At 60.5% G+C, this 13314-nt stretch overlaps 1 protein-coding gene across 5 annotated transcripts in view; it reads left to right on the forward strand.

The window, feature by feature from the left end:
* The window catches only part of TNNT3 (troponin T3, fast skeletal type), an 18655-nt gene extending 6283 nt beyond the window's left edge, over nucleotides 1–12372 (forward strand). For 2 of the 5 annotated variants that reach the window (XM_023183531.1, XM_031933883.1), the window contains 8 exons: nucleotides 505–525; nucleotides 3739–3757; nucleotides 6316–6361; nucleotides 7415–7531; nucleotides 7625–7702; nucleotides 8060–8173; nucleotides 8274–8383; nucleotides 8527–12372. In XM_023183531.1, coding sequence (XP_023039299.1) covers nucleotides 505–525; nucleotides 3739–3757; nucleotides 6316–6361; nucleotides 7415–7531; nucleotides 7625–7702; nucleotides 8060–8173; nucleotides 8274–8383; nucleotides 8527–8839 — 818 coding nt within the window. In that variant the 3' untranslated portion in view covers nucleotides 8840–12372. Of the gene's footprint in view, nucleotides 1–99; nucleotides 526–742; nucleotides 758–3058; nucleotides 3083–3738; nucleotides 3758–6315; nucleotides 6362–7414; nucleotides 7532–7624; nucleotides 7703–8059; nucleotides 8174–8273; nucleotides 8384–8526 lie in introns of those variants that run through there. The other 3 variants (XM_023183532.1, XM_023183533.2, XM_031933882.1) reach the window with 3 other exon arrangements.
* Nucleotides 12373–13314: the final 942 nt, after the last annotated feature.

Genomic DNA, 13314 nt, shown 5'->3' on the forward strand with positions numbered 1-13314 from the left:
GAAGTGGGCCTCCCGCTGTTGGGATGGCAGGAAGTGGGGGTCCTGGGGATGCCTTCCATGGCCCATCTGTGGCTCTGCCTTCCAGGGCTACCAGCACTGCCTTTGTGGGCCCCTGAGGCCGCCTGGCCAGGCTACAACCTTGCCCATGGGCCTTGGTGCCCCGGCCAGAGGCACAGATACCCTTCCGGGGGCACCCCAGGACAGACGGGATGGAGGCAAAGGAAGGCCCAGCCCCAGTCCCGAGTCTTCTCTACCAAGGGCTAGAGCCACAGATCACCTCAGTTTCCCCACCTGGGGTGCTCCCAGATGCTGACAGCAGGGTTTGGGGACATGGGACTGGGGTGGTGGCTGTGCCTGGGCTAACTCTGACCGTGTCTTGCTCGATCCCCGCACGCGCCCCACCCTCGGCCTCGAGTGGCGACGGGCCGCTTTTCCATTAACCTCGGACCCTTCTCCTTTGACCTCTGACCCGCGGTTTTGCCTCTTGTTCCATGGCCTCCTTAGCCCATGAAGTTCATGAACCAGGTACGTGCATGACTTCAATGCCACATGGGCACATGTGGCCATGTGGGGGGTGCAGGACCCAAGAAGGAACAAGAGGGGCCGCATAACCCTGCACAGCCTGGCCCGCTCGCCCCACCGCCTCAGCCCTGCCAACCCCCCCTTTCTCTGTGCTGCCATCGCTCACGCTGGTTCTCTGTCCCTCCCGCCCTTTCTGCCCACCATGATGCTGTTTCTGCAGAGGAAGTTCAAGAAGGTACGCTGGTGCTCCCCAGCCTCCAGGCCAGAGCCCCCGTCCTCCCTTCTGTCCTCTCTCACTTCCTCCCTCTTGACCACTCCTTGTGACATTTGCCACCAACAACTGAACCAGTTCTGGCCTCTGGGCTGGGGACAGAGTGAGGACCCCGGCTTGGGAAGGACTGGTCGGTGGGGTGCAGGCTTCCTCTGGGTCTCCCAGGCAGAGGGGATTGATTCTATAGCCTGGGGACAACGAGGCTCTTCCTGGGCTGCCAACAGGAAGGTGGGAGGTGGGGGTGGCCAGCCTTGAGGCCGAGGCGGAGCAGGCCTTGGGAGGACTGTGCTGGGGTCCACTGGGACCCTCTGGATCCACCAGGGTGGGGTGGGAAGAGTGCAGGAGAGGCCTCCACCCTGCTCCAGTTAGCAAGCCAGAAGTAGGAAGGTAGGGAGGGGTGAGGTGGAAGGGAGGGTGGAGGGGCAAGTGGAGTGAAGCAGAAAGGCAGGCTGAGGCCCAAGGTGGGGACGCTGGGGACCCGGAACAGCCGGGGGCCATGCGTGCAAAGGCGCAGCCAGGTCACAGCATCCCACCCATTGCCTGGGCCCGAGCCAGACACACCCGGAGTGAGGAGGCCCCTGGGTGGGCCTGGCCTCCCTGGCAGTGGGGCTGGCCATACCCCTGGGTGGAGGTCAGAGAGCTGCACATTCAAGTCAGGGGCCCCAGCTGGGGAGCGCTTCTCAGCTCCCCCCACTCACAGGCCGTGGAGCTGCGGGGCTCCTCCCTGCTGGGCCTGAGCTCTTGCATGACTCGAGCCTCAGAGAGGCCCCTGGACAAGAAGGGACGTGCTAGGAGGGGGATGGGACTGCAGCCGTGCAGGGAGGTGTCCAGGACATGGCCTATGGGGGTGACAGGGTCGCTGGGTCACTCTGAAACCAGCACTGAGGCCAGTGGACAGACAGACAGACAGACAGCAGGGGAGGGTGGAGCAGGAGCAGAGGAGGCAGGGCCGCAGGACAGCTTTGCTGCTTGGCAGTGTGGTCGCTCCCCACAAGCGCTCAGCCTCCCACCCGACCTCACCCTCCCCCCTGGCTGGCCTTCCCACCCGGGGGGGCTCCTCAGCCACGCACCGTGTCCAGCTAAATCCCTAAGTCAGGGAGGCCGGGGCCAGCAGCCCATTCATCATCCACCACGCCGCTCCTTCAGGGCCCTTGGCCAGGCTGTGGCACTCAGGATGCCCCACCGCTCACTCCCAGTGCACACGCCCCCCAGGGCATCTGGAACGCGTGACCTCAGGCCCACTTGCAAAATCGAGAGCGCTGGCGGGCTCTCTGGTGGGGGTTCCCAGGCAACCGAGGTATCTGCCAACAAGGAGGACTCAAGGACCAGTGCACTCCCGGCCAGGCACTGGCAAGGCAGGACCCCCACCCCTCGGGCCCAGGACTGCTGTCCTTAGCCAAGTGCAGGGGACAGCACTGGGCCAGACTCGGAGGGCCGAGGGCATCGCGTGTCAATGGCCTTGCTGCTACCTAAGGCCCAGAGCAGGGACTAAAGGAACAGGATGGGCGGGTGCCGCTACGCCAGCAGCAGACCCCCGTCCTGGGCCCCAGCCAGGCCAGGCCAGCCAGGTCCACCCCAGGGTCCAGGAGCCGAGTGTATCCTAAAGGAAGCCGCCCGTTACTAGGGTGGCCAGGGCAGGCCAGGCAGGCCCCAGAGAAGCTAGTGAGAGGTAGCAGGGGGTTCCCAGAGGGGCCCAGTCTCAGGACAGCAGCCACGTGGCAGTCAGACGGCAGGCCCCAAGGAGGTCAGGGGTGAGCACGCCTGGGCTCCTGGCCTGTGGATGGGGGCTGCGGTGGACATTCTGGGCTCAGGCAGGGGCTCCTGGGGCTGAGACCAGCAAGGAGTTAGACATCACGTTGCCGGCAGAGGCTCCTGAGGCCTGAGGGCTGTAGTCATTCCATGGCCTGCTGGGTTCCACCCAGCAACACTGCCTTTACAGGCAGGGGTCAGGCTCCAGGAAGCACCAAGCGAAGGGGCTGCACCCACCCCGGCTGCAATGCCCTCTTGGTGGGGAGGCTCTCAGATTCCAAGGTTGGCCCTGCCAGACCCAAGAGGACAGACCGGGGAGACAGATGAGACCCAGTGCTCTTAGCCCCCCACGTTGCCCCTTGACACTTGTAGGGCCCCGTAGGCACACTCAGGGGAAGAGAGGGTCCGCGTGAAAGGGGTGGGCCCCTTGCCCGCCACAGGCCCCTTGCCCACTGCTCCCGCAGCTGCGCTGGCTTTTCTCTTGCATGTGTGCTTGTGCCTTTTGCCACCTGGAAGACACCGCAGAGGAGGACGCGGAAGGTAAGGGCCCGTCCCTGCCGCCGGAGGTGCAGGACCCTGGCTCTAGCCAACGCGAGGGATAGAGGACGGGCTGGGGTCCCTCGCTGCCCTGCCTCCCTCTTCCTCTGTCCTCTTTCTCTTCCCCTGGCACGGGGGCCTCAGAGGGCCAGGCCTTGCTGCTCCGCACGGTGCTGCTGGGGTCGGGCTGCCAGGGCCTCGCCGGTGCCACCGCTCCAAGCTTCTGCCACACAGTGGAGGGGGAGTAAGCGGGACCAGCCAGCAGTGCCAGATCCCGGGCAGAGCGCCCCCCTCCCCTTTCTCCCGAGCCCCTTTCCTCCCCATCTTCTTTCCGGGCCCCTGTCCTTTTTCCTCCGTCTCCTCCCTTCCCAGCCTTCAAGGATGCTGCCTGTCTCGCTCCTATTTCTTCCCTGCCTCTTCCTCACCCTTCCTCCCGGCCCCAGGCCCTGAGTTCTTCCCCTCTGACCCTGCCAGGGGCTTTTGCAGGCCTAGAGCAGAAACAGGACCCTCTTGTTTCTGGGGGTTGGGGGCACACCCAGCTGAAAAGGACAGTGGCTTTCAGCGAGGGGGACCCCAGGCGACCCAGTCTCACCCAGGCTGTCTCTCTCCCTCTCCCCACGCTGGTGTCCCTCTTCCCATGCTGGTGCTGTGCGGACCAGAGGAGAAACCAAGAATCAAGTGAGTGTGGGGTCCTGGCAGGCCCGGCGCCGAGCGTGTTCTGGGGAGGGGGCGGCCAAGTGCGTGTGGCGCCCAGTGAGTGTGCTCCATGGTGGGGGTGGAGCAGGCCAGGGCCAGATGCCTGGAGCCTGCATTCGGAAGGATGCTCAGAGCACAGGTGGGAGGGATGAGGGCCACCTGGGAGATGGGCTTGGGAGGCCCAGCAGGGTGTGATTTTGCGCGGGGTCATTCGGTGCAGACAAAGAGGGCTTCCTGTAGGAGGAGGCTACTGACGCAGAAGAAGGGAGGAGAGGTGGGTGGGAGAGAGTCGAAGAAGGAAGGCAGGGTGCCGGGTGCAGGGAGTGAGGCCACCACAACACCTCATGGCCTTCGGGGTGCCACATCATGCCCCACCATACTTCGAGGACTCTCAGAGCCCTAGATGTGAAAATCGACAAGAAAGTGAGTCCAGAAGTGGAGAAAGGTGGGGGACTCACCCCAGAAACCCACTTCAGAATGACACCTGGACCGTGTCCAAAATCGCTCACCGTGCAGGGGCCCCTGTCCCCCTTTGGGGCAGAATTCGGAGAATCTTGTCCTCATGGCACCGGCTTGTGAGCACTTCACGGGTTTGATTTTTTTACTGCAGCTCTTCTGACTTTTCTGCTTTTGATCAGTGCTCACAAGCTGCAGCACTCGCTACGTGATTCACCCTTTTATCTCAAGGGCTCTTGCCTGCGTTCTGCTCTGTGCGAGGTGGAATCTCAGTGTCTTAACACACAGTCACTGTTGGTTCCCACTTGGGGAGCACTGCAGATTCTCAGAAGAGTGAGAATATTTGAAGGGTAGAGCCGGCATATTCCCATCCTTTGCACTGTATTTTCCAGTGATTTTAAGTACAGTAATGCCAGATCACGAGATATTTTCTCATTTTAGAAAAATTGTTTGTGTTTTCATTATGAAAATAAAACACCTCATGAAAGAAAATTTGGAAAATATATAAAAGTCAAATGAAGAAAAAACGTCATCTATAATTCTCCCACCCAGCCAGCCAGACTGTGGAAAAGAGCAGAAAGAACTAAAAAGCCTTATTTCTTCCTTTTTTCCATGCATAGCGCTTGGAAAAAAAGATTTAAAGTCGGCCCTGTTTTTCAAACATCATACCGTCTCTGCAGCTTTGAATTCTGCTTTTTTAAAATTTAGCACTATTCATAAGTATTTTTCCATGTTTTTACACAGTCTTCTTAAATATTTTGAATGGCCACATAATATTCCATCAATTGGACAAACCGTAATTTTCCTAACCATTCCCCTATTGCAGGCTTTCCCCAATATTTTACTATCATAAATAACGCCGGTTGGAAAGCGTTTTCTGTCTTTAGGGTTATTTCCGTAGGCCACATTCCCAGAACTGGAATTACTGGGTCAAAGAGTATGAATGTTCTTAAGGCTTTGACATCCACTGCCAAATTGCTTTCCACAAGGGCCTGGCCAACGCCGTCTCCTACGTGGGATGTGAGCGGGTCTGTGTCCCACACCCTCCTCACCCAGGGACAGGAACGTGCTTTTACACTGCAGCCTCTGATGGATGAGAAACGGCACCTCACGGTTGTTTGGCTTTGCGCCCTAACAGTCACTCGGGGCCAAGATTTCCCTGACTTTGGGATGGGTCGCCTTTTCTCTGAGAACTCATAGCCATGACCATTGCTCATTTGTCTCCTGGTGGAAGAATCTTTGTGTTTTCTTAGTCATCAGTTTGCATAAGGATATAAGTCTTCTCTGCATTTGCTGAAAATATTTTTTTAGTCTTTTTTTTTTTTTTTTTTTCTTTCTTTTTTGTTTTTTTTTTTTTTTCACATACATAAGTTTTTCATTTGTGTGGCGTCATCTTTCCCTTAGAGGCACCTTCTGGTGCTTCTGAGCTTAGGAAACCCTTTCCTGCTCTAGTTTTTGATTGATATTTAGCTCCACTTTCTTCTATGGTTTGTTGGAAAAAAATTGTTGTTGTTTTAACTCTTTGCTGCATCTGGAATGTATTGGTGAGAGGAGGGGACTGCACACCCAGCCGGAGAGGGGCCTCGCTTCCCCTTCAGATTGCTTTCTTCCCAGCCCCCTCTCCTCCTTCCTTTGGGCCGCCAGAGAGAAAGATGAAAGAGGGGCTGGGGAAAGGCACAGGCTCGCAGTGGCCGTTCCTGCCCAGGGAGGCCACTGCCACCCACAGTGGCTGTAGCTTCTCACCCGACCTGGCTGCGTCTGTTTATCTGTTTGAGAAGGAAATGGAGGTGCCCTCCTGGTAGCTGGGGTGCAGCGACACTGGCAACGGCCAGAAGCCGAAAGGCAGATGGCAGCGCTGAAAGCTAAAGCATTCTTGAGGGTCTCAAGCCACTCTCAGGACGGTGGGCTACAAACCGTGTAAGAATAAAGCTGGGGCAAACGTGCCGCTCGGCGGGGCACCCTCGGCTAGGGGCCAGAGCAGGAGGGCACCAGGGTCAGTAGGGGCCAGTAGGGAAAGCGCCAGGCTCACCCTCTGGGGTGGGTTCCTGGGTCTCTGCTCATGGGCCTCTCTGTCTCCTCTTCAGACTCACTGCTCCTAAGATCCCAGAAGGGGAGAAAGTGGACTTCGATGTAAGTTTACAGGACTCTGGTCAACATGGCCACGGTTTCCCCACACCCCAGCTTTTGGGCCCCAGGCCAGGCCTCAGATGGTCACTTCCTCCCAAGCAGCCAGAGCTGGGGCCTCCTGGGTCCGGGCAATTCTACCATAACTTATTCCTGGACCAGAGGAAACCCCTCTAAAACTAAACTTCTCTCTTCCCTTCACCTCTATCTATCCTTCTATACATCTATCCACCCACCCACATAAGCTCTACGCATTCACCTATCCATCCATCCACTCACCCACGCACCCACCCATCCACCCAACCGTCCATCCATCCATCCATCCACTCACCCACCCACCCACCCATCCACCCAAACTGTCCATCCATCCATCCATCCATCCCACTCATTCATCTACTCATCCATCCATCGATCCATGTATCATCCACTCACTCATGCAACCATCCACTCATCCACCCTCCCACCCACCCACCCATTCACCCGTTCATCCTCCCATCCACCCACCCATCTATCCACCCACCCAGCCACTCACCCACCATCCACACATCCTCTACCATTAATCTACATATCCATCCCTCTACTCATCTCCTATCCATCCATTCACCCATCCACCCAGTCATCTGTCTCCATCCTCTCTCACTCATCCACCCATCCATCAGTTCATCTGTTCACATGCCTATCTATTTATCCAACAGTTTCTCTCACTCAGCAGTCTTCTCTCTGCCAGGCCCATGCAGGGCATCTCTGAGGATGATGACAGAGCCAAGTCAGGGCCAGTTCATCCTAAGGATGCTGAGGACCTTATGGCTTGGCACCATCCCTGCTCCGTGGCTCAGAAATCAGGCCACCCTTGGCCCCTATGAGGATAGCAGCCATGGCAATGTGCAGAAGGCAAAACATTCCTTGCCACTTGCCATTTTCATGGTGGCCAAGGGATTCAGGGCTTATCTGCTGGGGCAAGGGAAGGGGCCTCTTGCTGCAAGGCAGGCCAGGCAGGGCAGGGGTTGGAGAGACGCCCACTCCAACCCCTGCCCTGACGCCCACTGCCCCTGCCCACAGGACATCCAGAAGAAGCGTCAGAACAAAGACCTAATGGAGCTCCAGGCCCTCATCGACAGCCACTTTGAAGCCCGGAAGAAGGAGGAGGAGGAGCTGGTCGCTCTCAAGGAGAGAATCGTGAGTGGGGCAGTTCAGGCTGCAGCAGGGGCTGGTGGACACCCTCGGAGGACCCGGGGACGGGGCTAAGCAGACGCACCTCTCTGGCCGCAGGAGAAGCGTCGTGCAGAGAGAGCGGAGCAGCAGAGGATTCGTGCAGAGAAGGAGAGGGAGCGCCAGAACAGACTGGCGGTGAGGAGGCCACCATCCCTACCGCTGTCTCATCAGCGAATGAACCCCAGGCCCAGAGAAATGCAGGGGACTGAGGCCTTCCTCCTCCTGGGGTTCCCATTGTCATTGGCCAATGATCAGAGCCACTGGCTAAGTCCCTCACGCCCTGCAGAACCCCTTGCAAGACAACAAATCCTGGCCAAGACCTGGAGCTTCCTTCCAGAGAGTTCTAAGCCCAGGGTGGGTCCTTCCAGAGAGTTCTAAGCCCAGGGTGGGTCCTTCCAGAGAGTTCTAAGCCCAGGGTGGGTCCCTAAAGCCTGCCCAGAAAGCACAGCCCTCTCTCCATCCCTGAGCATCTTGGGGATGGGGTCTCCACAGGAGGAAAAGGCCAGAAGGGAGGAGGAGGATGCCAAGAGGAGGGCAGAGGACGACCTGAAGAAGAAGAAAGCTCTGTCTTCCATGGGAGCCAACTACAGCAGCTACCTGGCCAAGGTGCGTGCCGCTGCTGGGAGCATGGTGGCCGCCTTCAGTGTGGGCTGCGCCCTGTGCCCTCCTGAAACCAGGCCCCTCTCTTTGGACTTGTCCCCTCCAGGCTGACCAGAAGAGAGGCAAGAAGCAGACGGCCCGCGAAATGAAGAAGAAGATTCTTGCTGAGAGACGCAAGCCGCTCAACATCGACCACCTCAGTGAAGACAAACTGAGGTGAGGGGTGGCTGCTGCGGGGCTGCCGACTGCTCCCCAAGCCACCGAGGACTGTGCTCCTCAGTGGCTGGAGGAGGACTCCAGGGCCCTGGCCCTGCCTTTGGGGCTTATTCAACAAAGCCTCACCCCTTTCTCTGCCCCAGGGACAAAGCCAAGGAGCTCTGGGAGACCCTGCACCAGCTGGAGACCGACAAGTTCGAGTTTGGGGAGAAGTTGAAACGCCAGAAATATGATGTGAGTCCCGGCACCTCTGGCCCTGGGGCCCTAACAGCTTTCACCCACCAGCCAGAGCAGCCACTCCCTGCGTCCCTAGCAAACTCTGGACCTGCCCATCGCAGGGCCCTGGGCCCTGAGAGGCCCACACAGGCTGTCGCCACTGACCCCTGGCTGAGGCTGCTCTCCTACTGGGGACTGTGGCCAGAGCCCGTCCTCCTGGCTGACCACGCAGCACCCTGAGCGATGAACCTGACCCCTGTGGGCGGCCCTGGTCACCCTTGCCATGAGGACTGTCATGGCAGAGCAGCCATGGCCGAGTGGACTCGGGGTTCATTTTCTGAACCCCTTTAAGCTTAGAGAAAGTCCCCATCATCACCGAGCTCAGCCCCGGGGCACCGAGGCCGTCCGGTGTGGGGCGTCCTTTCCACAGAGCCTCCTCCGCAAACCCAGGCTCTGGCTTCCACCAGGGCCCCAGACATCTGCTTCCTCGGGGCAGGCAGAGAGGGTGACACGCTGCACCCCGCGGCTGGAAAAGGGGGCCTGAGACTGTGGCCCTCTGGGACGGAGCAGAACTCCCATCCTATGCAGGCATTATCGCTGCAGGCAAAGCTGGGGCTGGGGAAGGCAGCCGGCCTGGGTGACCTCAGGGGCTGGGGTGCAATGTGGGAGCTAGGATGGAGGCCGAGCTGCTTCCCACCCTCCCAAACACCCGTGTGGGCTCCAGGGGCGAGGGGCGCAGCCGTGGGTGACCTGTGTGCTTGGGGCGAATGCAGACACTCCAGCATCACCATCAAGGACACGATGTCCACCCTCCAGCACCGCCAGAGGCCCCAGCGGAGAGCAGCCTGCCCACGGGGCCTGTGCTCCACTCGGGTGCAGGGGGTGCGGGACGACCCGTCCAAGCCAGCCAGGCAAATCCGAGCACCTTCTCAGGGGCTCTGGGCATGCCCCCTGTTCCACCCGAGTTTCCACGAGCTCCCCTCTTGCAGAAGCAGGGCGATTACACTCCCTCCCAGTACACCCCCTCCCAGAGCTGTCCCCAGGGGTCCAGGCATGGGGGACAGCCCTGACTTCACCCTCGGGGCTCTCCCAGAGCGGCTGGCCCTGAGATGGGCTTCACTGCACAGGACCCAGACTCTGTTCCCAGAGCTGAGTCAGGGACCCACTGGCTCTGGATAGACGTGGCCACAGCGGGTCCCTAGGGACTGCAGAGCCTGGAGGGCCATCACCAGGCCAAGCTAGCCCACAGCTTTGAGGCCTCAGCTGCCCATCCAGCCTTGTAACCATCTTGGTCTTTCTAGATCATGAATGTCCGGGCCAGAGTGCAGATGCTGGCCAAGTTGTAAGTAGCCGGGTCCACCCTGGGCCAGGCCCGTGGGTGTGCGCTGCACGGTGAGGTGAACCTCTCGCATGGCAAAAACCTGGGTCGCTCAGGACGCTGGTGGCAGGGGGCCTGGAGCCTTCCTCCTGCCCCCGCTCTCCCCTTGTACCTGCAGCCGGGGGCTTCCCAGTGGCCGCTGCCCTGTTGGCAAGCGAGGAAGGGCCCCCACCTTCCCAGGCGCTCCGCCTCAAGCCAGCAGTGGCCACAGAGTGCCCCCGGGTGCAGGCAGGAGGGCAGGAACGGCTGGCCCAGGAGCTCAGAGCTCAGCAGTTGAAGGGAGCTGGAGCTGGGAAGGAGGGGTCCGCAGGCCTCACCTGCACCCTCCCCACCCCTCTATCCATGCTCCGTGCCCCCTGCCCCACATCCTGCTGCAGGCTGAAGGTAAGTGGCCAGCTACGGGCTGCTGTGTGTGGCAGTCCAGGCCAGTACAGGTTGGCGAGAGTAAGTCTACGCGCGAGCCCGAGGGCCAAGGGACAGTGTCCCCCTGCACAAGGAGCCAGGAGACAGTAAGGGAGCCGAGGAGCCCTCGTGGGGGCCCAGCAGTCCTGGGTCGCCCAGCCCAGCCCACCCTGCGGTGGAGACGGGCCTTCACCCAGGACACGCAGGCCTGGCCCTTGGGTCGTCGCAGTGAGTCACTCATGTTGTTCACAGATCACCACGCTCAGAAGCCGCATCGACCAGGCCCAGAAGCAGTGAGTAGCCCTGCTGTCCTCACTCCACGCTGGGCACAGGGGCCCTCCGGGCAGGCCGCTGTCACCAGTCCCTAACAAGGGCCGGTGGTGGCTGGCCTGGGCAGGCAGTAACGAGACTAACCTGGCCAGGCCACCCAGGCCAGCATGCACAGGCCTGTGGCCAGGGACCCGGAGCCTCCTCTCTCTCCTGCACGCAGGGGAGCCCTGGGGGATAGCAGAGTCAGGAGGAGGGAACCCAATGGGGCTTGCTTGTCACGCCCTCGCCCCAAGTCTGGGACTGGCTGCAGGGAGAGGGCAGCCAGGGGACCCCTAGAAGGGGCTGCTTGGGTGGCCTTTGGTGTAGCCAACCTGGGCCCCGGGGTATCTGCCAGTGTCCCACCCTCCAAGAGGACCTAGGCAGGGAATTAAGCAGCCAGGTCTTCATCACCAGCCCCTCTGTGACGCTGGGCAAAATCACGGACTCCTCAGGAGGGTGACGCCTCGTCCGTCAAATCGTGTCCCGGGGGGCTGTGGGATCCCTTGGCACAGCTACTTGACCACGCGCACGGGGCTGCACCCAGGGTGCTCCCGGCAACGCCACACTGGGGATCCTGTCACTGAGCCCAGCCGCGCAGCCAGTTCCATTTCTCCAAGGACCGTGGTGTTTGGGGGCTACTTGGAGTTTCATTGTTTTCTGGGATTCTTCTCCCTCCTCCTGTAGCCCTGGCTTCCCTGTGGCGCGCAGGGCAGGCTCCTCCCTGGTGCACGCGACCTCACCGTCTCCCTGTTGTGCCATCAGGGGTCGTTGCAGGCCCCTCTGAGGGCGGGCAGTCGGCGTGGTGTGCATGTGCCTGCGTGTGTGCACGTGTGCATGTGCTGAGGGTGCTCAGGAACGTGTGTGAGGGCACGGCCTTTGCCAGCCAGGCGTCCTGCTGAGCAGCTGCGTCTGAAAGGGGCTGGCCTCGCGGGCCAGAGCACTCCTGTCCTCCTCCTGCCTCCGTCCCTCACCCGAACCCAGCTCCTCCTGGCTCTCGGCCACGTGAAGGCCTCAGACAAACGGGGCAGGTTCCTGGGACCGCCACCCCTCAGAGGCCACCGTCTGGAGGGGCAAGGGCTCTTTCGAGGCCAAGTGAAAGGATTATCATTATCTGCCAAGACAGGCTTCCCAAGCTCGGGGTCTGTCTGCAGTGGTACCTCAGGCAAGGAAGGAAGGACAAAGGGAGGGTGCCCTGGGCTCACGTGCCAGCCCCCTAACCACACTAATGACCTAGGCCCGCCAGGCACAGGTGAGTGGGCACTGCCTGGACTGAAGCTGGGTGTGTGCTGAGAGCTTGGGCCGGGCCTGTGCCCGGAGAGCAGCGTGGGGTCGGGCTGAGCGTCCACCCAGAGTGGAGGACCAGGAGGGGCACGGCCAGAGGTCCTGACCCTCAAGGATCGCTTGCTTACCATCTGCAGCAGCAAGAAGGCTGGGACCCCAGCCAAGGGCAAAGTCGGCGGGCGCTGGAAGTAGAGAGGACAGGAAGGCCCCTCGAGGCAGAGACCCTCCACCCTCGTGCACACCAGGGCCGCCCGTGGGACTCCACATCCTCCAGCCCCCACAATCCTGTCAGGGGCTCCCTGACAATCCTGGGGGTGAAGAGGCCGTCCCAGGGCATCGCCCGCATCTCTGTCCTTGTCGCCTCTATCCCCTGGGGCCTGTGAATAAAGCCGCAGACCCCCCTCCACAGTGTGCACTTGCTTCTGCATGGGGGGCCCTGGGGGACACGGGCGGGGATGCAGGTAGGGGCTAGCCAAGGGCACAGCGTCCTGGCCATCCGCGGGGCCAGCTCAGGAGGGCACTGGCCAGCACGTGCCACCTGTTACTATGGCCAGGGTGGTGCCTGGATGCCCATCAGATGCTGCCCACGGCTTTTCCCTCTAAAATGCGGGCCCCATCCCCGCCCGAGCCTGTAGGACCCTTCGCTCTCCACTTCCCTGGGGTCTTTGTGCAGGAGGGATCTGCAGGCCACACCCCCAGCCCCAGACCCCGTCCCTCTGTGCCAGCTGTCAATCCACTGGGGACAGAGAAACTTTGCCTCGGGAGGGGGTGAGGGAGGAGGTCAGGGCTGCAAGGAAGACTTTGCCACCCCCCAGAAAGGTGGAGGCAGGCGGGAGCGGCGGCCGCGTGAGGGGTGCACCCCAGGCCCTGGTGGGGGCAGAGCACTGCAGGAGAGCGCACTAACAGAGGGCCTTCTCCAGAACGCAGCACAGCAGAGCGCATGCGGGTCGTAAATCTGAAAATCCTGACCAGAGAGAATTATGGAAAATATAAATCACAGAAATTGGATCAAGACGCAGAGAGCTGTACAGCAAAATATTCACAGAGGAAGGTTTGGAGTCCAGAACGGGCCCCAGAAAGACTCGGGGGCGGGCGGCCACATCTGGGAGTTCTGCTGCTGGGGAAGGGGGCCAAGGAGGGAGGGAGGGGGGAGCAGCCCAGCAAGGCCTCCTCAGTCTGTGATGGGGATGGGGACAAGGCCAGGACCTGGACGACAACACAGAACCTCCAGATAGCATCACACGTGTGCAGACCCCGCAACACACACACATCACCCCAACACACACACATCACCCCAACACACACACATCACCCCCAACACACACACACAGAAACATCACCCCCA

Source organism: Piliocolobus tephrosceles, chromosome 13, assembly GCF_002776525.5.
Source record: "Piliocolobus tephrosceles isolate RC106 chromosome 13, ASM277652v3, whole genome shotgun sequence".
Lineage (NCBI taxonomy): Eukaryota > Metazoa > Chordata > Mammalia > Primates > Cercopithecidae > Piliocolobus > Piliocolobus tephrosceles.